General features: G+C 36.1%; 2 protein-coding genes across 5 annotated transcripts in view; one reads left to right on the forward strand and one right to left on the reverse strand.

Moving 5' to 3' along the window:
* SPATA4 (spermatogenesis associated 4) overlaps positions 1–24,981 on the forward strand; it is a 210,127-nt gene that overhangs the window by 14,609 nt on the left and 170,537 nt on the right. For 2 of the 3 annotated variants that reach the window (XM_008053583.2, XM_008053584.1), the window contains exons 5-6: positions 648–764; positions 5,702–5,933. In XM_008053583.2, coding sequence (XP_008051774.1) covers positions 648–764; positions 5,702–5,814 — 230 coding nt within the window. In that variant the 3' untranslated portion in view covers positions 5,815–5,933. Of the gene's footprint in view, positions 1–647; positions 765–5,701; positions 5,934–24,981 lie in introns of those variants that run through there. The other variant, XM_021710215.1, reaches the window with a different exon arrangement.
* The window catches only part of WDR17 (WD repeat domain 17), a 69,059-nt gene continuing 53,951 nt past the window's right edge, over positions 9,874–24,981 (reverse strand). Inside the window, exons 22-29 of one of the 2 annotated variants that reach the window (XM_008053585.1) lie at positions 23,276–23,296; positions 21,150–21,291; positions 18,639–18,780; positions 18,223–18,325; positions 15,939–16,040; positions 13,378–13,476; positions 12,874–13,057; positions 9,874–10,289 (exon numbers count right to left, since the gene is read on the reverse strand). In XM_008053585.1, the coding sequence (XP_008051776.1) occupies positions 10,170–10,289; positions 12,874–13,057; positions 13,378–13,476; positions 15,939–16,040; positions 18,223–18,325; positions 18,639–18,780; positions 21,150–21,291; positions 23,276–23,296 (913 nt within the window). In that variant the 3' untranslated portion in view covers positions 9,874–10,169. The remainder of the gene's footprint in view (positions 10,290–12,873; positions 13,058–13,377; positions 13,477–15,938; positions 16,041–18,222; positions 18,326–18,638; positions 18,781–21,149; positions 21,292–23,275; positions 23,297–24,981) is intronic. The other variant, XM_008053586.1, reaches the window with a different exon arrangement.

A 24,981-nucleotide genomic window follows, 5' to 3' on the forward strand; every position in this document is an offset into this window, starting at 1 on the left:
CTTCCGCCTCAGCCTTCTGAGTAGCCGGAATTACAGGCGCGCGCTACCACGCCCGGCTGATTTTTTGATTTATTGTAGAGATGAGGTCTCGCTGCCCAGGCGGGTCTCGAACCCGCGGGCTCAGGCAATCCACTCACCTCAGCCTCCCAAAGGCGCGGGATTACAGGCTGAGCCCCCAAGCCCGGCGAAATAGGCATTTTTAATACAAATATTAAAATAGGTAAAACTAACCCATGATGATGGACAGCAGGATTGCCTTTTCCTTTTAGGGTACTGTCTGGGAAAGACATGAGGGGCCTTTGGGGAACTGGTTATGCATCACTCCTTGATCCAGGTGATGGTGCTCTGGGTATACTCATTCTGAAAATTCATTAGAGTGAATTAAACTTACAATTTGTTCACCTTTCTATATATTCAATAAAATCTTATTAAAACTAATGGGAACATAAAAATCGTATCTTTAATATTTGGTGCATCAAAGATATTGTGAACAATGTAGGGTGGGGCTTAAGAACTGTATTCTTACCATTCTTAGGAATATGATTCTACAGATATTTAAATAATTTAATTTGTAAACTATGGCATCTTATTTTGACAATAGCCACTATGAATTTTTAAGAAATAACTTGTGTGTTTATATTTTATAGAATGGTTTGATGTCAAATCAACAGTGGGAGAAGTTACTCTCAACCAAATTCCTGCCCAAGCCTCTGGGAGCAGCTATAATTCAAAGATTTTGAGGAAAAGAGCTGTCCCTGTTTCATGTAAGTTTTTGTTTTAACTTTCTATCTCTTAACATTAATTTTTTTGTTTAATTAAAGTTTTAAAAATAGTTAAAATATTGGTCTAGAAACTGTTGGTTGGGCGTGGTGACTCACACTTGAAATCCCAGCACTTTGGGAAGCCAAGGTGGGAGGATTGCTTGAGGCCAAAAGTTTGAGATAAGCCTGAGTAACATAGTGAGGCACCCACCACCACCAAAACAAATAAACAACAAACAAAAAAACCAAAGAAGCATTTATCCTCCTAGCTGCTAGTGCTTTGGGAGAATGAGGAGGAGGATCACTTGAGCCCAGCAGTTCAAGGCTGCAGTGAGCTGTGATCGTGACACTGCACTTCAACCTGAGTATGTGAGACCCTGTATCTAAACAACAACAACAACAACAACAACAACCCCAAATCCTGTCCATTAAATTGGTAAGCAGCTGTGCTTTCTGGTAGGTGGAGGCATATGGTCTACTAAGTCACTGCCACCTACCCTCCACCATGCTATTTAGATCCATTGAAGTTCTGATTTAGGCTTAAATAGGTGAGTCTGAAACAAGGGAAGCTCCTTAGAAGGACTCAAAACTCAATTCTTCAGTAGTTGGAGGATGAGTCAGTCCTAAGACATATACACATGCTTGCGTACTTAGACTTTTTAGGCATTTGTGTTACAATCAGTCACTTGTTTAAATCCTGTTAATCCAGAAAGCATTTCGACTACAGCAAACTACAGCCCATGGGTCAAATTCAGCCTGTTACCTAGTTTTGTATAGCCCCCAAGTTAAAAATGGTTTTTATTTTTATATATTTCATTTTTATTTTAAAGATGTGGGGTACAACTCAGGATTAGGTATATGAGTGATCATTGTACAGGTAAAATTTGGGCCTCCTTTTGTTCTCGACTCCGCCTGGTTTGAGATCAGGTACCCTTATTGATGTTATGTGCCTCCCCCCTGCCCCCCCTTCCTGGCAGTGTCCTGCTAAGTGCCAATTTCTTTCTTGTGGTATTATGGTAAGTGTTCAGGGTCTGCCCATGAGTGAGAGCATGTGGTACTCCATTCTGTTTCTATGATAGATCACTCAGTATTATAGATTCTAAATCCATCTAAGATCCTGCGAAGTCCATAATTTTGTCCTTCTTTATGGCTGAGTAATATTCCATCGTGTATGTGCACCACTTTTTTTAATCCAGTCTAGTTTTGATGGGCAGCACGACTGGTTCCATATTTTTGCTATTGTGAATAGTGCTGCAATAAATATACATGTACAGGTATCTTTTTGGTAGAATGATATGAGTTACTCTGGCTATATTCCCAGTAGGGGAGTTGCTGGGTCATATGGAAGTTGATTCCTAGTTCTTTTAGAAATCACCACTCTGCTTTCCATAGAGGTTCAACTAGTTTGCATTCCCACCAGCAGTGTAGAAGCCTTCTCTTTTCTCTGCATCCTTGCCAGCATGTTGTTTTTTGTTTTATTAAAGATGGCCATTCTTACTGGGGTTAGATGGTATCTCAATGTAGTTTTGATTTGAATTTCTCTGATGATTAGTTAGGCTGAGCACTTTTTTGTATGTCTGTTGGCTGCCCATATGCCTTATTTTGAGAAGTGTCTATTCATGTCTTTTGCCTACTTTTTATTTTTATTTTATTTTAAAGATGTGGGGTACAATTCAGGGTTAGGTATACAAATATTCATTATCCACGTACCCTTGTTGATGAGGTATGCCCCTCCTTCCCCTGGCAGTTTCTCTCAACTGCCAATCCCACCCTCCTCCCCTGGCAGTTTCCTACTACTGCCAATCCCTATCTTATAATATTATGATAATTGTTCAAGGTCTGCTTATGAGTGAGAATGTAAGTTCTTTGTGAGAGGTCCGCTTATGAGTGAGAATGTAGTCTGTTCTTTGTTTCTGTGATTAGTCACTGAATATAATTGACTCTAAATCCATCCAAGTTGCTGTGAAGAACATATATTTGTCCTTCTTTATGTCTGCATAATATTCCATTGTGTATATGTACCACATTAAAAAAAAATTCAGTCCGGCTTCGATGGGCAGCATGGTTGGCTTCATATTTTTGCTATTGTGAATAGAACTGCAACAAACACGTGTGTGCAGGTATCTTTTTTATAGAATGATTTGAGTTTCTCTGGGTATATTCCCAGTAGGGGGATTGCTGGGTCATATTTTTGCCCACTTTTTAATGGAGCTGTTTTTTTCCTTTTGGCATGTTTGAGTTCCTTGTAGATACTGCTTGTTAGGCCATTGTCAGATATACAATTGGCAAATATTTTTTTCTCATTCTGTGGGCTGTTTCCCTGTTCTCTTAATGGTTTCTTTCACTTTGCAGAAGATTTTCAGTTTGATGAGGCCTCATTTGCCTGTTATCTCTTATGATATGGTCATCTGGGGTTTTGATCAGGAATTAGTTGCCTACTCCGATTTCCATAAGGGTTTCTCCTGCATTTTTAAAGATTCCTGTAGTTTGAGGTTTTATGTTTAGGTCTTTGATCCATTTAGAGTTGATTTTTTGCATATGGTGATAGGTAGGAGTCCTGCTTCAGTCTTCTCCATGTGGTCAGTTTTCCCAGCACCATTTACTGAATAGGTTCTCCTCTCCCTAGTGGTTGTTGGTGGAAGCTTTGTTGAAGATGAGTTGGCTGAGAAATTGAGATTTTGCTTCCGGAATCTCTATCCTGTTCAAAAATGTTTTTTACATTTTTACAGTTGAAAAAATGTATCAAACAAAGAAGTGTTTCCTGACACACAAAAACGATGTCAAGTTCAAATTTCTGTGTTCATAAATAACATGCAATGTAGTCACACCTGATGGTTTTGTGCCATGTCTACGGCAGCTCTCACCCTACAGTAGTAGGGCTGGCAAAGTAGAGTTGCCAGATTTAGCAAATAAAAACCCAGGGCAAAACAACAAATATTTCTGAGGACATATTTAGGACACAATTTTACTAAAAACTATTCATTATTTATTGGAAATTCAAATTTAACTAGGTATCTCCTATTTTATCTGGTACTCTTACCACAAAGTCTAAACTATTTACTGTCAGGCCCTTTACAGGACACGTTTGTGGCTCTCTGCTGCAAAGCATGTTTCCTGAAGGGGCAAAAGGGGTTTCACTGGGGGTGAAAGTTCCTTGTTTACATAAAGCCCAGGTGAGCACTGGCAACAGATTCCTTTTTTTTTTTTTTTTGAAGTATAACCTCTCAGAAATTTTAATATGCTAATATGCATTGTAAATATTTACAAGGAGAGATAGAGAATGAAGTTTTTTCCAAGCTCACTGTTTAGGTTTGTTTTTTTTTAAGGCCCTCTAGAATCTAGAGTTCCTCAGGGCACACTAGTAAATATCCAGACATCAGGTGGACCCATCCAAACCCCTTTAACTTCCATATACCTGAGGCATAGGAGTTAGCATGATAGAGTCAGACAGAAGGGAAGAACAATGTTTCAATAAAAAGCTTCACCTCTGGGTTCTGGGAACACTTCCTCTCCATCTTTCTGCCTCATTCTCCGTCCCTGAGTGATATCTGCAGGGAAAGCTTCTGAGCACGGCCTGAGCCAGGGTAGTAGGTGAGCATGGGAGGTGGGAGGCCTGTGATGGCCTAGAGACCTGTTAGGAGCCTGCAAGGAGGCTCCTTTTAAAAAAAACTTGCTTGTCACTTTCCCCTATGGCTAACTGGATCTGACAGGGGAGGGAAAGGGCATGACTACCTCTTTGGGATCTGAAAAGACAAGGTAGGAAGGAGGACAGACAAGTAAATCACAGTATGGTGTCCTTTGGAACAGACCCAAATAGGCCACACACATAGTGACGCCTCCTGATATCTAAAACACTAGAGTATTCGTCATTTCTGTCATATATATAATTAAATGTGTGTGTGTGTGTGTGTGTGTGTGTGTGTGTGTGTGTGTATTAACTTTCAAGGCTCACATATGAGATTTTAGAAAAACTGAATGCTATTAGACTTCAGACCAGGACTCCAAGGAAAATGGATTTTGCTTTTACAACTTTAATAATGTATAAACTGCTATAAATAACTTCACATTATATTCTCTCACTGTTCTTTTTTATGATTCTCTGGATGCTCTTTATGTAGATGAAAACGGTTTTGAGGTAAATTATGTTTTCGAGATTTGTTAAAGGGATACCCGACCCTTTCAGTCGCTTTGGATCAAAGGGTAGGTCAGTTACCATAATCTGAAAGTCAATGGATGAGAAGAGGCAAGAATACGAGTTTACAGGAGCTTAACTCTGTTTTACCATCTAAGATTGCATATGCTGGCACTGAAGTCACAGGATGTTGATATCAAACTTTCCTAATTATCAAACAGTGTGGCCAAAATTAATTGTAAGATAGGTTGTTACCTTTACTTTATTCTTTTTTGACACTTTAGTTTCTCTGCTAGTTTACAAAATCTAGTGTCTGGCCAAATTATGGGCCAACGAGATATAGATTTCTTAGCTGCTACTGGGCCCTCATGTTATAGAACAGGATGACGTTGTGTCTGGGTAGCCAGCTTGAATGCCTCAGTATAATCAGAGTTCCATAAACTGAATTATGAATCACGGACATTTGCCAAATATAAGTTCAAAATTGTGCCACTGTTGCCTCAGCTGCTATATGAAGCAACATCTAAAAATAGTTGAGTCATATCCAGTATCAGATGCACCAAAATAAACTGGATATTTTTAGGCATTGCTGGCAACTTCTGGAGATGGGTGACATTCAGATGTTTTTATATCCATGACTACTACAATGCATGCTTTAAATATTCTTGTTTACCAGGCATTTAGATTAAACTATGTTCAACGTATTGACAATCATTCTTCATATATCTCAAATATTATAATGTTGCTAGTTGTATAAATATTTAATAACCATGAATTGATTTTTATTTTGTTTATTTAAATACCCTAGCAAATACAGATAATGGTGGCAGTTCACTTAGACACATTCATGTGAAACAAGCTGGAAAATATTCTGATGACTCTATCATGAAACCCACCATTAATTTGGAAGAGAAACCATGAAACGCACCTTCAAGGGCTTTGAAGAAGTGATGCCACCATCTCTTGCCATACTAAAGGGATATGATCTCTTAGTCTTGGATGTATTTCAATAATAAATAAAGTAGTGTCTTACCCATAAATGAGCTAAAAGAACTTTTCAATTCAATTTAACAACAATTCATTAAACACTTATGCCAGGTGCTGTTGAAAATACAAAATCAAATAAATAGTAAAAAAAAAAAAAATGAGCAAAAATAATTTTAAAGGTATAGCTAAACATAACTCATCATGATAGAAGACTTCTTTCTCATTGATTCTGTAGGAATGGTGAATCTACTTTGTAATATGCAATTCCTCATTATAAATTAAAAGCTACTACTTTGCTTGATATTATATATTTACATATTACATTCATTAATACAATTTAACTTGAATGGTGATTATTATATATTGGCCCATAGAAAATCTTGTTTGTCTCCATTAATAGCCTTAACTTAAAACATTAAAAAAAAAATAGGTGCCCCTCCTATTGATAACAAGTTGTGGGATGGGAAAATCATGCGTTTTTTGGAATTTGGTTCTGGTGTTTAGCAATCCATTTAGTTCCATTTAAAATTCCTACTGGTTGCTACTATGCCCCATATTTTTAAGGAAAACATAAGCAGATTGATATCCTGAAAAACTAATTATCTTTCATATATACTTGGCAATTTTATACGCATATGTGGACAATATTCTTCAATTAGAATTATTCATGTTTTAACGTTAGTTCATTAACAGTCTCATGACTTCCAAGATGAGCATTCCTAACACTGAATTCCACAGGAAGAATGTCAATTTCTAGTTAAACTTATCACTTTTTCTGTATTTTTGAAAGTTCTGCCAGTTTTATTAGCATGTCTACCTCCAGAGGCTTCCTTGTTAAATTTTACCTTTTTAGATAAATAGTATTTAGGAAGAGAATTCAAAGAAAGCCCTGACCACATTCTTGGGAATGTGTTCAGAATCCAGTTTTATCTTAGGTAAGCGATCTACTTCAAATGCATATTTTAATCAGCTAAAAGTAATTTACCTGTTGTCTTGCATTCTAATGGGACATTCTAAAGTATAAAATTATGAGAATAATTTTTAACCCATAAAATACAGCTCCTTAGGGAAGGATTTTTAGAAACAAGTCTCTGAAGCCCAGCCATGGAAAAGATCCAGATAAGAGGATCAGATTGGGTAGACAGTCAAACAATAAGTTTCTTTCTCCTTTTGGTTCTGTGTGAAATCTCTTGAAAAACGAATCACTCATGGCCTGCCTGTGGTAAATTCCCAAGAGTCCTGTGGAACCTAGGGAGAATGTGGAAAATTATGAAGCATCATTACACAGTGAATAAGTAAGTGAAGGATAGTCCAAGTGGGTCATCTCCGGAGTCTCTTGAGGATCAGTTGTGTCAACAGAGGGGCATGTGTCAGGAAGACCATTTACTTCAAAAAGGATCTTTGACAGAGGAAGCAAAGAACTGTTCCAGGAACTATAGCAGGTCCAGTAGGAACAGAACCTTTTCAATCAATTGGCAGAAAGCTTATCATGGAAATACATGCTACTGTGACATGCCATTTGTATTAATTGGTACGCACTTTTCTCCTTTTAAACTAAGTTTGGGGTATATTGTAGTCAGTGTTTCTGACAAATGGAGCCTCAACCAATGGAACAATCCAAGGAATTGACTTTTCTAAGTTCCTGAGTGGGGTAACAACTCAGTTGGACAGCTGATCCCTTCATACTCTGATAACTCTGATCAGCATTTATGGAGAAACAGTGGGCTCTTGATGGTGTTTTTGGGAGGGAGTCCACTGCTCATCTCCGTAGTTCACTTTGTCACATCGGGCTTTAACTGCAGTATTTATTAACATTTAGGGGACCTAAAATACATGCAGACCACATAAATCTAGATCATGACATGCCATTATAGCAAAATCATGATATATAAATTCAACATAAAAGTACATATGTCAATTATTTAGGTACAAATGTCTCAAGGATTTTGTACAACACATATTTATTGAGAGTTAACTATAAAGATGTCTTCTATGTTACCGATACACTAAATATAAAACAGTTTTCAAATTATTTGTGAGGCTTTTACTACACTCAGAATACCTTTTGACTTAAAAGCTCAAAAGTGTAAATTGTATTGTTATGAGAACAAAATACAATCATTGCTTTAATGCGGCCACATTCCTGAACACATCTGGATAATTTCATGGACACATATATTTATTTCATTTCTCCTGGTTGACATAAAAATCATGAATTTGGCTGGGCACGGTTGCTGAGCCTGTAGTCCCAGCACTTTGGGAGGCTGAGGCAAGAGGACTGCCTAAACTTGGGGACTCGAGACCAGCCTGAGCAACTTGGTGAGACCTCATCTCTACAATAAAAATCACAAAAACTAGCCAGACGTGGTGGTGTGCATCTGTAGTTCCAGCTACTTGGAAGGCTGAGGTGTAAGGATGGCCTGAGCCCAGTAGGTCGAGGCTGCGGTGGCTGTGAGCATACACTGCACTCCAGCCTGGGTGACAAGAGTGAAACTCCAACTCAAAAAAAAAAAGAAAAAAAAATCATGTATTTTTGCAAGATGTAACTCATTTTGATGTTGTATTTTGTTAATCACCTGGTAACTGGTAACTTTTATAGGCAAAGTATTTTTCCAGCATTTAAAAATCATTGTCTAATGAGACTCTCCTTCATAAAGGCATATTTAAACCTGCAAAATAATTTGTCCACATTACTGCTAATATGGACATCTCAAGTAGTAAAATAAACTCATATTATTTGTGTTCATGCATATGAAAGCTAACAATAAAATACTTTTATAAATTAAAATATTTTGTTTTTCATAGTAAGGCACAATATATACAGATTGACATAGTCAAATGACATAATTCTATGAAGAATTTATAACTAATATTAAGATATAGACATTGTAGAAGTCAAAGAAAATTGGTCAAATCAACTCAATATAGATTTTAGACAGAAACTGGGTTACTCTTGTATTCATGTGTTAAAGACTTGTATTTTTCTTCACACTTTATACATAAAAATATTATTTTCCTGCATTCATTAAAAATATAGAAGGTACACCATTGTTTATATATGTATTAACTTAAACTTAATAATATCCTTTGAAGTATTTAAAACAAAAAGGATAGGCTTATTTATTTTAAAAAAATTAAAAGAATGACAGTAGGATTATTATTAAGCCACAATTATTCTAGTTATATGATCTCACTTTTTAGTCTGACAAAAACATACACATTATAAATCCAACAAAATAACTTGAGTATCAAAGTACTATTTTTCCTAGTGTGTAATAATTTAATAAATTTCAAAGTCAGAATTCTAGACTAATTGAAATGTTTATATTCCCATATTAGGTTTTTCATATCTTTACACTTTTAACAAATATTTTAAAAATTAAATGTATACAATATATCCGAAACTTCAACTAGTAGCCTAATTTTTCTTACAAAAATTTATTTGAAACCACTTTTCATCAAATAAATAGTTTTAAATAAAGTCAATATAAATTGATTTAAGCTTATTATATAAACATGAAATGCATTAATCAAAACTAATATCCATGCATACCAAATCTCTTAAAATAGTCAAATATCATCTAAGGCAAGTTCTTATATATATTTGATTGCATTTTTTGTTTTTCATCCCCTAATTTTTTGTGCTTACATAACTGATATCTTTATACTTGGGCAGTTGAACTTTCAATTAAAAATGTAATGTTTTCTTTTTAAAAAAGTATTTGGAGTGTGTATCCATTTATTGATATTTACTAAACTTAAAAATAAAAATTTTTATTAAATATTAGCTAAAATTAGTGGTTTACTATGCATTTTATAAAGGACAACACAGGTGTTCGTTAACTTGGAGATCAGTTGTGCACACCTTACAATTCAATATTGCAATATACTTAGTCATTCAAATATTCACTAAGTACTTACTGTACTTGTATGTTGAGCACTGTTCTAGGTGTTGCGCTATTTTATATGTTTCAGTGTTTGAACAATATAATATTTTGGTACCATTTATCCTTTGTGAAACTTTTTAGATGATTTAGTCTGTTATCATTGAAATATTTCCTTTCTCCCAAATGCAGCTATTAAGTTTTACAAAGGAGAAACCTATTTTTCCTTTAAATTATGTAAATATTTTATTATTTGAGATTAATGAATAAGCTGTTATTCCCCACCTCTCTCAACCTGCAATCCTTCTCTCAACCCTTGGCTCTTGAACAACCAAGATTAAGGAAATACTAACCCACAAAAGTCCTTCCTTAGAAAAAGAATTAAGTGTGGAGAAAAATCTTCTCTCAAAATGGATTGAGTCGTATTCCAGTCCCTAAAGGTGAGAATGGATTCACTTTTGCCCACATCAAAGCATCATTCAATGAGATAGCAGATTTCCCATCTTCAAGGAAAAATACAGGGCCCTGCACAGAGTTGAGAAAAGAGGAGACTATAAATAAATTTACAATATATTTTTAAACATTGAGAAAGAGAATCACTGTAATACCAAAAAAACAAAAACAAAACCCAAAACAAACCACCAGTGATATTTAGACAATGTTAATAGAAAATTTAAGAATATGAGAAAATTATTTTTTTTGAACTGCAACCAAATATAGAAACATTTTAAAATAACATTGTCATCATTCCCTAATGTCTGTCAATCATAGCTTTATGACTTAAATTCTTTAAATACAGTAGTGCTACCAATGACAACGGGTATTGTTAACCTATTGATTGTCACACAGTTTACATATTTTATGAAAGCATATATGCCTAGCAATAGACTTTAGTACATTTCACTATTTTAATCATGCAGCCTATGTTAATACAGTTGGGGAAAGTACTTAGGCCAGAAACCTTGAACCTGTTCTCCAGAAGATGAAAAATATTGCTCTGTATGTGCATATATAATGAAAAATGTGTTCAGTCATGTGATTTACTAACATATTGATAATTTAGTTGCCAGTTGTTATGTTTGCTAAGGGTAGTTATGAAAAACGAAATGCAAAACACTTTCAATCTATATTACCCAGCCTTGAGAAGGAAAAGCATGAGTTCAAAAACACAAAATGTAATCAAAATTGTATTTTCTTTCTTTTTTTTTTTGTGACTATAACTGTTTGGGGTCTAAAAAATTGGATTTTCTTAATTAGGTTCTAAAGCTATTGTGTATTGGTCATAATTTCAAATGATACATTTTGATGTTAGCGAATTATTGCTAATAGTGAAAAGTCCATCATGGGATAGGTAAAGCTGCCAGCTTCCAATTAGTGGGTACTTGAAATTTCACCATTACAACTCAAACATTCATCTTCTGTTGAAACAGAATATCCTGGCAGGACTGCACTCCATCTGCATTATCACATGTTCCTTTGTGTATATGAAATAATTAGTGGGTCCTTTCCTGGAGGTGGGTTTGGGTACAGAGAGGTTAGAGAGTATCCATCTGTTAGGTCACTTGGCGACTCCAGTGGACACAGGAAACCTCGAGGGACAGAGGAAGGAGACATACAGGCGCCAAGAACTAGAAATGGCAGGTTAAGGGCAGCAAGTGGCCTTGAGACATCCTCCAACATTTCATCACTGTTTTGCTCTGAATAGCAAGTGAGTGAGTTTCCTGCTTTGGTTCCTTTTGTCTGCAAGTATGTGGATAATAAAGGTGTATACAGCTACATGCCCTGTGTTTTGGAACATCCTGGTATGTTCTGATACTTAATTGGCTGAGCTATGGTTAGAAAAGTAACATCTAAAACTAAGTAAGTTAGCATAGAGCTGCTTCATTTATTTTGGGTGGTTGTGCTAAAAATACCCTCTTCATTGGTCTGGCATGTCAGCATTAGATATATAATTTTCCAAGTTACATTAGAAATATGAGACTCTGCTCAGTAAAATGTGTACATTACTGGGAGGTGGGCTCTTTAGTCTAACCTGTAGTTTCAATTAGCATTTTCTGGGCATTTGGCTTTGTTTCCTTTATGGGGACTCCTCCAACGAGTCCTGGCTCTAGGAGTATGAAGATGTCTCTCTTTCTTCAAGGTAATAGCACCTCTGGGTCATAGCAAGAGGCTCTGGCATCATTCATCATCATTAATCTGATTGTACATTAGGGACCATTCATTGGCAATTAGCCAGCCCTCACAATTGCTCCAAATAATTTTTAATTGCTGAAAAGGTCAGTAACTCAATGTAAGAACATGCACAATATACCAACAATGTATTACACATTGCTCAGTTTTAAATTGCTTTGTGTTTATGCAACACAAATGGAGACTAGAGTTAAATTTAATCTACTGTGATAGAATTGTTTGTAACTCTGTTGATTGCTGCTTTGTCATACTTATGTCAGTTCCCTTAGAATATGATCTGATGTACTTTAAAACATATGTTACTAGCTGGGTGTGGTGGCTCATGCCTGTAATCCCAGCACTTTGGGAGGTGAAGGCAAGAGGAATGCCAGAACCCATGGGATGAAGAACAGCCTGGGCAACATAGAGAGACCTTGTCTCTACAATAAATCAAAAAATTAGCTGGGCATGGTGGCACATGCCTGTAGTTCCAGCTACTTGGGAGGCTGAAGCAGAAGGATCACCTGAGCCTAGCAGGTCGAGGCTGCGGTGGCTGTGAGCATGCCACTGCACTCTAGCCTGGGAGACAGAGTGAGACTCCAACTCAAAATAAAATAAAATAAAATAAAATAAATAAAATAAAAGTTACTAAGTATACATATGATATGCTACTAAGTATACATATAAAAAATTTATTACTAAGTATACATACTAATGAATTGTTTCTATGGTAATAGTAATAATGACTGTCTCTCTTAATTTATTTTAAAGAGACTGTTTATACTAAGGAAGCACTAAGGGCAACATTTTCTACTGGAACCCAGACCTCTCCATAGTTACTTACTTTTATTCAGCTTATTTTATTTTAAGACAACATTTCCAAAAGTATCCACACAAAAACAATGAAAATGCACAACTTATGCCTGATATTAGGCTGTACCTGGATTTTTAATCCCGTAAGACAAGAAATGTGAATATCAGAATGACTTGGAAGATTTGATCCAGTCACATAATCTGGTCCGATAATTCCTTTCAATGACTCTTCTTTTACCCTCTTTAATAAAGCTGCATAAGCCAGTCTTTGTGAATCAGAAGGCGGAGTATATGGAGAATCTTCTAAAGATCTATATTTTCAACAGATGTTAAAATTTCATTTTTATAGAATCATAGAATTATGGAAGTTTAGATTATAAATAATCCCTGATGATTACTTAGCTCCCCATTATAGTGGAGACAAATTCACTTTAGACTTAATTAATAGTAAAACGAAGGACTTAAAAAAGGCAGAAAAGAACAACATTGTAAATTATTAGTGAATATATGCTAAACAAGTCAAAATTCATTATTCTACTAAAATTAATAATAAGACCATGCACATTTCCAGCAAGTCTGTCTGTAACATTAAATAACTTCTGCATTCCAACTTTTGTATCAACTCACTCACCTGTTGGTAGACTGTGTACAAGCTCTCCATGCATCCAGTTCCTCAGAAAGATGCTCAATTTTTAAAGGTACTGATACCTCTCGACGTTTTAATAGCTGACTGAATATGTGAAAAAGAAATTAACATCTGATACCAAAAACTAAGATACCAGAAAAAGCAAATAAACTTGAAGTAACTGAGCCGGGCTTGGTGCCTCAGCCTGTAATGCCGCGCCTTTGGGAGGCTGAGGTGAGTGGATTGCCCAAGCCCACGGGTTCGAGACCCGCCTGGGCAGGCAAGACCTCATCTCTACAATAAAATCAGATAATTAGCCGGACGTGGTAGCGCGCGCCTGTAATTCCGGCTACTTGGAAGGCTGAGGTGGAAGGATCGCTGGAGCCCAATAGGTCGAGGCTGCGGTGGCCAGGAGCGGCCACCGCACTCCAGTCTGGGCGACAGAGTGAGACTCTAACTCAAAAAAAAAAAAAACTTGAAGTAACTGGAATTTTAGATTTACCAGTTGTTCAAAAAGACACTTATGTGTATACATACTATAATTACATATATATTTGCTTTTATATTTAGCAAAGTCCCTGGCGAGTGAAAGATGCTCAATAAACACGGTTGGATGAGTGACTGAGTAACTGTGATTGACTGGATGGATAAATGAACTACACAATGTATAGAGGATGATTAGCTAAGTCAAGCAATGTTGAACAGCCCCAGTGAGAGAGAACTCAGCCCTGACCCTGACCGTTCAAACCTGGATGAAAGAAATATGACACCTTCAAAAGAAAGAGAGAACCCAGGAGAAGGAGCAGATTTGAAAGAAGTATGTTTTGAATTCTGAGCACGTTGACTTTCGGCTGGAGTTTAGCAAGCTGAGTATGCACACAGGAACCTGGAGAGTTGGCTCTGCCTAAACATGAAATAATGAGTCATCACCACAAAGTGATAGGTGAAGCTAAAAAGTGGCGAGGTTTCTGAAGGACAGACCATAAGGAGGAGAGGGGAGAGAAGATGGGTGGAGACGGGAGGAGAGTAGATGGGGCAGGAAGACAGGAAGGAGGGGTGGAAGACAACGCCGCACTGGGGAGTCCTATGTTTAGTGGGCTAGGGAAAGAAATACAGGAAGCACGCAAGAAAACAGAATCGTCAGAGTAGAGGCGTTCTTTAAAATCAGGGGATTCTATTTCTTTGAGTTGGAGTCTCACTCTTGTAAGACTTGTTGCCCAGGGTGGCACGCTCATGGCCACCACAGTCTTGACCTGTTGGGCACAGGCGATCCTTCTGCCTCAGCCTTCCAAGTAGCTGGAACTACAGGCACTCGCCACTAGCCCAGCTAATTTTTTGATTTATTGTAGAGACAAGGTCTTGCCATGTTGCCCAGGCTGGTCTTGAACCTGTAGGCTCTGGCAATCTTCTTGTCTCTGTCTCCCAAAGTGCTGGGATGACAGGTGTAAGCCACTGCACCTGGCCAAAATGAGGGGATTCTTAATTTCTCTTTCTAAACTAACAATTCCCCTAAACTTAGACACATTAACTCAAGTCTCTCCTGAATTACAAATAAAAACCCTTAGTTAATTAAGGATATTTTCTCTCTTTTATCATTACATATAGCAGAACATCTTTTATTAAATATTAATTCTGTGTGATTCATCCTAATACTCCTATATTTTATTTATTTATTTATAAATATTTATTTGAGTCAGGGTCTTACTCTGTTGCCTGGCTCTCATCATCTTTTTCAAGTAAGGCTACATAATTCTGGCCAGCGAGATGTAGGCATAACATCCTAAGGGTTTTCTTCTTGAACAAAAAGTCTTGCCAGAAAAAAGCCCTGTGGTTTCTTTTCCCTTCTTTCTTTTTTTTTTCTTTTTGAGTTGGAGTCTCACTCCGTCGCCCAAAATGGCACGCTCCTGGCCACTGCAGCTTCGACCTGCTGGACTCCGGCGATCCTTCCACCTCAACCTTCCAAGTAGCCGAAACTACAGGCTTGCGCTACCACGCCCAGCTAGTTTTTGATTTATTGTAGAGATTAGGTCTCGCCAAATTGCCCAGGTGGGTCTCGAACCCGCGGGCTCAGGCAATTCACTCGCCTTGGCCTCCCAAAGTGCTGGGATTACAGGCTGAGCCACTGAGCTCGGCCTTTACTTCTTTCTTGCTTAGAATGTAGTCATAGTACACAGAGTGCTAGCACCTATCTTGCAACCGGGGAAAACTCAAGCAACAGGAAAGAAGCCAAAAATGTCAGAGTTGAACGGGGGCAGAGGGATAATCAGGTCCTTGATGAAATCATGGAACAGCTGTAACAGCTCTAGAATGCCTCTCTCCAGTGTTGTGATATGCAACACCAATACACCTATATGTTTAAGCTAGTGTTAGAATTTCTATTATTTACAGTCTAACATATTCTTAAACACACCTAATTAATTGCTGCTATATTACAAAGCACTTGCTAAGCAAACAAATGGATGCATGTAATAATATATTTGATGCCTTCTATAATCTACTTAGAGACTTCCCATCTTAGTGAAATAAATCTCTCTAGTTCCGTGATAGAAGAAAAAAAAACTTTTTACCTTGTATACTCATAAAGTGCTGGAACAATGCTTTGGTACTGTTTTGTGATAGCCAGTAATGCACCGATGTAACCACATAATATGAGCAACTCATTTCGAGCTCTGAAAAAGAATATGTATATATTTTAAATTCCACAATTTGAGGCATAGAACATTACTCTCATATACAGTCCATGTACTTGTACCTCTAAAGTCTGATGGGTGACATTTATAGCAATATGTGTTTAGAAAATTTTCTAAACTTGAGGAAGATGATTTATTCATTAGCTCATAATTTCTACTCAGACATTTATGCCGTATCATCAATTATAATTTAAAATAAAAGTCTTTAAATAGTATGTATTTCTTGGCTGCTTGTCTTCCTTTATTTCCTGGCTGTTTCTTCACTGCTGTATTTCTAAATAACTCATTTGGTTAGATTTAGGAATTCCTGGCTATTGCGTGGGTTCCAGGCAGGGTAAGAACATCGAGCACACTTCTTACTAAGGAAGTTCAGTGGTTTTCCAGGCTGCTGCATTTTCCCATGTAGGCATGACAACAAAAAGAGCACAAAGCCTCGCTTGCAAATGACACACGAGTCTCTGAGGGCTTTTGTATGGATAACAATGTCCTTAAATGCTACCTGAATTTAGGGATGGCGTTTATTTTCATCTAGAACTTTTACTTCTTTCTCCCAAGCCTAGCATGATGCTTTGCACACAGTGGATGTTAAATAGCTGTGACTACAAGTTTCTTGGGGACTTCTTACTCTCCAAAATCATCCAAAGGCTTTGAACTAGCTTTCTTTTTTCTTTTTCTTTTTTGCTTTTTTTTCTGTAGAGACAAGGTCTTGTTGTGTTGTCCAGGCTGGCCTTGAACTCCTGGGCTCAAGCAGAATCCTCCCCCCTTCGCCTCCCAAAGTGCTGCTGGGATTACAGGTGTGAGTAGCCATGCTCAGCTTAGTGAACTTTTTATTTTGGCAGTCATATGTGTAGTTTCCAAGATATCTTTCTCCTTGTCTGTTCTCTCTTTTTCATAGCTTTCTAGTCTTGTTTTATGGATATAATTCACTAGCTAGAATTTAGGTTCCTATGCCTGTTTGCTTGTTGACCTTTCTCTTTCATACTGACCATGGGGATTGCTGTGTTTGTGAAAGAAGGACACTGTTGACTAGTGTTTGGAACACTTCTTTTGAGCCAGAGTTTCACTCTGTCACCCAGGCTGAACCGCAGCCTCAACCTGCTGGGGTCAGGTGATCCTTCCATCTCAGCCTTCCAGAAAGCTGGAGCTACAGGCGTGTGCCACCACATCTGGCTAATTTTTTAATTTAATGTAGAGATGAGGTTTTGCCAAGTCGCTCAGGCTGGTCTTGAACCCCTGGACTCAGGTAATCCTCTCACCTCCACCTCCCAAAGTGCTGGAATGATGGGCGTGAGCCGCCGTGCCTGGCTTAAACTAGCTTTCTTTGAACTAGGTATATATGTTTGTGTATGAGTGTGTATACATATATAATATCCACACACTGGATATTATTCAATGGGACAACTAATATTTAATATTCTGTTTCAAGTTAACTTGTATATTTTTTCTTAAGAATATAACAATTAAAAATGTCATTTTTCTACAAGTATACAAGTAGAGACCCTAAAAACCTGGAATTATCTTTTGAAGTGTGGGACCCTTTGTAGAACAGGCTTCCCCCATCAGGTAAGGGTTCTAGGAATCCATCGACATCACTGTACCAGCTGGCTTTATTGTGAAAGGCCGCGTTCGGCTTCAGTGAATTTTTTTGGAGATTCTTTCAATATGTTTGCTCATTTCACGAGAGGTGACTTACCAGTGCATCTGCCCACACTGTGCTGAGCGTTCAGCAGTTTCTGGGCAAAAATGGCATGGCCCTTGTGTGCCCCACCCTCCCTATTCACCCGATCTCACCCCAAGTGACTTTTTTTAGTTTCCCTGGATGAGCATCGTTCTCAAAAGAAAATGTTTTGCTGATGTGGAAGAGGTGAAAGAAAAAATGGCATCAAAATGGATGAGATGAAAAAAATGTTTTTAGCAGTAAAAACGGGTGTCAATAGTGTACTGCATAAAACAGGGAGTTTCTGAAGGTGACTGAAGTGTAAACATGTAAGAATTAATATACAATTTTTATGAAATAAATTTCGTGGTTTTTTGAGTCCCCTCTCATAGCTACCTGTGTAAGATCATTTGATTTCTTGATCTAAACACCAAGAAAAAAAAAAGGAGCCATTTTAACACACTGCATAGATTCAATTAAATATTTTTGGGGAAAAGTACTCACTCAGCACATGTATGCAAGACTAATTTTTCAGTACGAATATAACTCAATAGGTCAAGAACAGGGTAAACGGTATCCAAAGTCCAGTTCGAACTACTGATGTATTCTGGCAAAATAAAACCAAATAAAAGACGCTAAATAATAGTATCAAAAATTGTTCATCCAATTTTCAACGTACATAATTAACTCTCTGTCAGTCAGCTCTACCTTTTTATTTTCCAGATCACACGTATATTCTTATTCACATTATCTCAGGGCCCCAAACTATAAAATCAGAAGAGATGCCCTACTCCACATTAGTATCACTCTCCTTAAGTTTAGTTTTGACCAGTTCTTGATCTTAAGGCTGATCATCAATATGAATGAAACAATCAAATAAATGAGTAGATTTTAAATTATACTACCAAGTAAAAACTTACCTTTGACGAAGCTAATGCCAATGGGAAGGGCTTTTTCAGGTTCTTGACTTAGCAAATAATACTTTACAGTTTCAAATATATTGCCATCTGCATGGGCTGTCTCAGCCAACTGCATGCATTCTTCTACCGTGGGTAGCCTGCACTAGAAAATAATTGATTTGACAATAATGTTACTAAAATGTATAGGGATAAAAGCAAGAGAATAAGTACTAAATATTTCTAATATTCCTAGTATGCACTTCTTATTAAAGTTGTCCAAAACAGATGTAACTGAATTATTTGAATTAAGAGCATAAATTTAGGGAAATATCTTTAGGATTTAAAAATAGTAAGTGGAGTCATTAGCTAATGAATCAGTAATTTTTCATCACACAAATCCCTTAAAAGAGGTGGAAGTAAATGGTTCTGATTGTAATTTTGGAATGAGTACCCACAAATGCAATTTAGCAAAAATAATAAGGTTAGTTATTTTCGAACAAATATACTGACCATTGTAAAAAACTACATTAAATGCAGCAACATAAAAGGTACATTATTACTTATCCTTTACACTGTAATTTAATTTTACTTTGCCTTTGAGACAAATCAGCCTTATTTCAGAGACATAAAAAATGTACAAGCTTCAAAAGTTTTTAGCTTTGACATTTTGAAATGCCACAAAATGAAGACTTTTAGTCCATGAAATTTCATTATCATAAAATGAAAAGCCACACTTTCCTTTTTTTTTTTTTTTGAGTTGTAGTCTCACTCTGTCGCCCAGACTGGAGTGCAGTGGCCGCTCCTGGCCACCGCAGCTTTGACCTGCTGGGCTCCGGCGATCCTTCCACCTCAGCCTTCCAAGTAGCTGGAACTACAGGCGTGTGCTACCATTCCCGGCTAATTTTTGATTTATTGTAGAGATGAGGTTTCACCAAGTTGCCCAGGCGGGTCTCGAACCCGCTCCATTTTTTCAAATATTTTTTCTTTCTTGAAACTAAGAGTCTGATCTTCCTTCAAGTAAGTTGGTCTGCTTCCATAATGTGTGTGTAGGAGTTAAATTACCTTTTATATCAAATTCCAATGTAATTAGGATTTTTGAAGCTTAAGTGTTAAAGTTTGTTTCCAAGCAATGTTGATAGTTTCATGCTTTATTTCCATTTATTTATTTATGCATTCATTAAATAATTGTATATTTCTTGTTTAAAAATTCAGGAAGTTAGAAAATTTTAGACTTCTCAATCTTTCAAAAAAAAGTCAACATTTCATACTGTTTTCCGATCCTTATTCATGAAATGTCAGGTGTTTACTGAGCAACTACTCTGTAGGAAATAATGTACTTGGCTACAAAGATAAATAGGCTTCTTTACCTTGATATATGCTTAGAGTAGAGGGAATAAAAAATGATTCCCATTTCAGTTTCATTTTCAAGTAGAATATACTAAGAGCAGGATGATCATCCTTGTAATTCTTGTCTTATCTTAAAATTCCAAAAATAAATGCATAACGTCGTATCTGAACGTATAGTTTTCAGCATTACAAACAGTCCCCAACTTACAATGATTCGACTCACAATTTGCAGCTTTATGACAGTGTGAAAGCTGGACACTAAGAAGAAACTGTACTTTGAGTATCCATGTAACCATTCTGTTTTTCACCTTCAGTATAGTAGTCAATAAATTACATAAGATATTATTATAAAATAGGATTTGTGTTAGATGATTTTGCCCAAGTGTAGGCTAACCTAAGTGTTTAAGGTAGGCTAGGCTAAGCTATGATGTTTGGTAGGTTAGGTGGATTAAATCCATTTTCTTTTTCTTTTTTTGAGGTGGAGTCTCACTCTGTCGCCCAGGCTGGAGTGCAGTAGCATGGTCACAGCTACCCCAGCATCGACCTGCTGGGCTCAGGCAATCCTTCTCCCTCAGTCTTCCAAGTAGCTGGAAACACAGGCACACGCTACCGTGCCCAGCTAATTTTTTGATTTATTGTAGAGATGAGGTCTCGCCAAGTTTCCCAGGCTGTTCTTGAACCTGTGGGCTCAGGCTATCCCCTCACCTCAGCCTCCCAAAGTGCTAAGATTACAGGCTTGAGCCATCATGCCCAGCCCTTATTAAATCCATTTTCAACTTAAAATATTTTCAACTTACGATGGGTTTACCCATCATAACCCCACGGTCAGTCAAGAAGCACCTGTACTTGTGAAATTGTTCAGAGTTATTAACACCTTTACAAATACTCAGTCTTTGTACCGAGTTATTAATGAAGTCTGACCAGAGAGTCTAATTATATCCTTTCAGAACATGTGATGAAAAGATTAAGTGAATAATATTCTTGCCTCTATCATCAAAAGCTGTCTCGGCTAACTGCAGACATTCTTCTACAGTGGTTAGCTTACACTAGAAAATTACCGATGTGACAACAATGCTACCAAAATTTATAAAGATAAAAATAACAGTATAAGTGTTAAAGATTTGATCCTACAATTAGTTAAATCATAGCACTGCTTTCAGACTAGAATGTTTAATATCGGCATACCTTCTCATGAAGATCATTTATCTCCTCAGTACACCCTGGGTAGAAAGCACAGAGTTTCACTAAATGCAGCTCATTATCAGGAATCATCAGGAGAAGATCGGCTGCCAAATCCCTGTTTATATCACAGAAGAAAAAAACTTCACTGAGGAAAAGATCTAAAAATAACATTTATATGAGAGGACATTCACATAAAATACTTCTCTTGCTTTTCTATTTACACAAACAATATTAATATCCTACTTCATTTTGAAACTACTCTAAATGCAGACTACAAAAATCAGAGTGTATACAACCAATTTATGATAAAATTCCTAAATATTCAAAAAATTTAAACTATACATATATGAGTCTTTACATTTATAATCAATTTTATAATTATAGAATAATTCTCTAGCCAAACTAAGTAGTTTTGAGTATATTCTTTGGAGTGAATTATAAAGCAGATTTTGTGAAAGCTAACTCTCATGAACTTTCGTTCTGCTTGTCAATAATGAAAAATTGTATTCGTTCATTGAAATCAGTAGACTGAGCAATTTTAAGTTTAGAATTTTGGCTATTCTGCATATTTCTTAAGCGTTAGGTGGAAATAAAAGATAGAAATGTAGTTTCCTTATTTACTATTTAAATATTCAATCAGTGGAATAAATCATTTGAGGACTTTAAAATATGGACTTAGCAACTTTACATTAAAAGTATTTTCCATAAAATCCTCTCTGCAAATCACTTGGGTGAGGAAATTTTGGTTGCATATATCATAACTACGGAAACATCTAAATTCAATGATTCAAGCTACTATTCAATTTTTAAGAAACTGACACACAGACATTCAGTATAACTTCAGAGTAGGTGACATTTCAAGTGAGAATTTATAAAGCTGTGTGCTGGGGCCTCTGAGAATAAAGTCCAACTTCATCTTCCTTGTAAAGACTTCAGTAAAATCTGCATTAGTCATTCTTGTGAATTAATTATTTTTAAAAACTTATGAAGGTGCTTGATCAAGAATATCATGAATACAGAAGAGAAATAGAGACAATGTGCAACGTCTGGTGTCAATTCAAAATTTTACTAACAAAGATACACACATATCACAAACTATTAGGACAGTCAACATTTTCCATTAGGCTTACTTAAAGGTTTTTAGAATAAAAAAAGTAGTGAGATATAACATTTTACATAAAATATTTTAATAATTCAATGCTCTACTAATAAATAATTTTCTAGATGATGTCAACAGAGAACTGCTAAAAGATTATAATAATTTTCACATTATTTTCCCCTAACCATTTAATAATTATACATAATATATTCCAAAACTGTCATATTTTCTATTACATTGTGCAGGTCAATCTTTCAGTGTTTTTACAAGTTCCAAATTAGAGCAGTTTAACTGTTCTTGCTAAAATGTATGAATGACTTTATGTGTTTTCTGATGTCAAAATTTAATAACAGTTTAAAATGATGTCCACAAAAATATAGAAAGTATCATTTGCTTTTACTGTGTACAAAATAGCTGTGTTACAATTCTATTCAAAGTTCTATGGACTACAGAAAAAAAATCTGACTTTCTTAATGTAGAATTACATCCTGATATCATAAAATTTATAGGAAGGCTTACTAATTCTATTCAATTTTCAATTGAATTCACTGTTTTTTTTAAACTACTATGTGAATGGGGAAATATGTGTATAACCATATGTATTTTATATATTATATAAAATATATTTATATACATAGATATTTTATATTATATAAAAATATATACTATATATATATAAATGATATGGGCCAGCCAAATAATCGAAACTCTTAAACTTCACTATCAGAACAGGTATTTCATTTTGCTTAGCTGAGTTAGTTACTATTTGGTATTATAGAAAGCCACATTTCATTTATTATACAAGTATTAAGCATAAAATTATAAGTAACTTTGTATGTGGATTATAGGAACTGTTCTCATTACTTTGTAGTTATGTTTCATGTGCTATAAATTATATATAGGAATTGGTATACCACAAAACAGTGTGAAAATAGTTAACAAATATTCTTAGTATAGAGATCATATCCAAATGATAAAATAGTATGCAATTTTTAAATAAACATGTGTTTTAAATAAAAGTAGATAATACCTGTATCCAACAGATGGAAAGCTAGAAAGAAAATATTAAATATAAATGGCATAGTTATATGATGAATATCAAGAAGAAACAAACTTTTACCAGTATGTGTAAACAAATGAAGTGTTTATGGTTGATAAAATCCTGAACATTCTTTTAAAAGTATGTAGCTCTCTTCTTTTATTGTATTTTTAAATCTGTGTAATTCACTAATAGTCATGAGGATTACAGGTTTTTCCTGGAAATAAAGCTCATTGGCACCATATATTTCAGACTTTGAACTTTTTCCTGGTTTCTCTTACAAATATCTATGGATATATAAAGGTAGAACTTTTGGTTGGGTAGAGTTACAAGGTAGAAGTGCTCTTTTTTAAAAAAAATTAGATTCAGGGGGTATAAGAGCATGTTTGTTACATGGTATATGGCATACTGGTGTGGACTGGGCTTCAGGTGACCCTGTTCCCCCAGATAGTGAGCACTGTACCCAATAGGCAACTTCTGAACCCCCAAAACCTCCCACCTCCCCACTTTTAGTGTCCCCAATGTCTATTATTTCTATCTTTAGAACTTTGAGCTTCCACACATGAGAAGATGCAATATTTGGTTTTCTGTTTTTGAGTTAGTTCACTTAGGATGATGCCCTTCAGCTCCATCTAGGTTGCTGTGAAGGACATGATTTCATTTTTTTTTATGGCTGTGTAGTATTCCATGGTGCATATATAGCACATTTTCTTTATTCAGTCAGTCGTGGATGGACACTTGGGTTGATTCCATGACTCTGCTATTGTGAACAGTGCTGCGATGAAAGTAGGAGTGCAGGTATTTTCCTTATATGATTTCACTTACTTTGGGTAGATACCCAGTAGTAGGTGTGCTGATTGAATGGTAATTCCACTTTTAGTTCTTTGAGGAATCTCCAAACTTTTTTTCAGAGAAGTTGAACTATTTTACAATCCCACCAGCAGGGTATGAGTTTACCCTTTTCTCTGCATCCTTGCTAGCATCTGTTGTTTTTTGACTTTTTAATAATTTTAGCATTCTGGCTGATGAAAAATATCTTATTATGGTTTGAATTTGCATTTCTCTGATGGTTAGTGACGTTGAACATTTTTCACATTTGTTGGTTGTTTGTGTGTCTTCTTTTCAGAAGTGTCTATTCATGACCTTTGCCCACTTTTTGATGTTTTTTTTTTCATGTAGAGTTGTTTGAGTTCTCATAGATTTTTGATATTAGTCTTTTGTCTAAGGCATAATTTGCAAATATTTTCTCCTATTCCATAGGTATTCTGTTCATTCTACTGATTATTTCTGTTGCTGTGCAGAGGCCTTTCAGTTTAATTAAGTCCCATTTATCTATTTTTGCTTTTGTCGCATTTGCTCTTGGGACCTTCGTCATAAATTCTTTGCCTAAGTCAATGTCCATGAGTTTTTCTTAGGTTTTCTAGAAGTTTGTTTTTTATTAAAAGTAGCTAAGACATATAATTGGTTGAAATATATTTAAACATCTTTTAAATTTAATATACCGTTAAAAACACAGGTTTGAACTGTATGGGTCCACTTATATGTGGATTTTCTTCCACCTCTGCTACTCCTGAGACAGTAAGAGGAACCCCCTCCTCTTCCTCTGCCTGCTGAACATGACGATGACAAGGATGAAGACCTTTATGATAAGCCACTTCCAGTTAACACATATTAAATAGATTTTCTCTTCTTAATGG

This window comes from Carlito syrichta, unplaced genomic scaffold, assembly GCF_000164805.1.
Source record: "Carlito syrichta isolate Samal-C Ts95f unplaced genomic scaffold, Tarsius_syrichta-2.0.1 Scaffold288314, whole genome shotgun sequence".
Classification (NCBI taxonomy): Eukaryota; Metazoa; Chordata; class Mammalia; order Primates; family Tarsiidae; genus Carlito; species Carlito syrichta.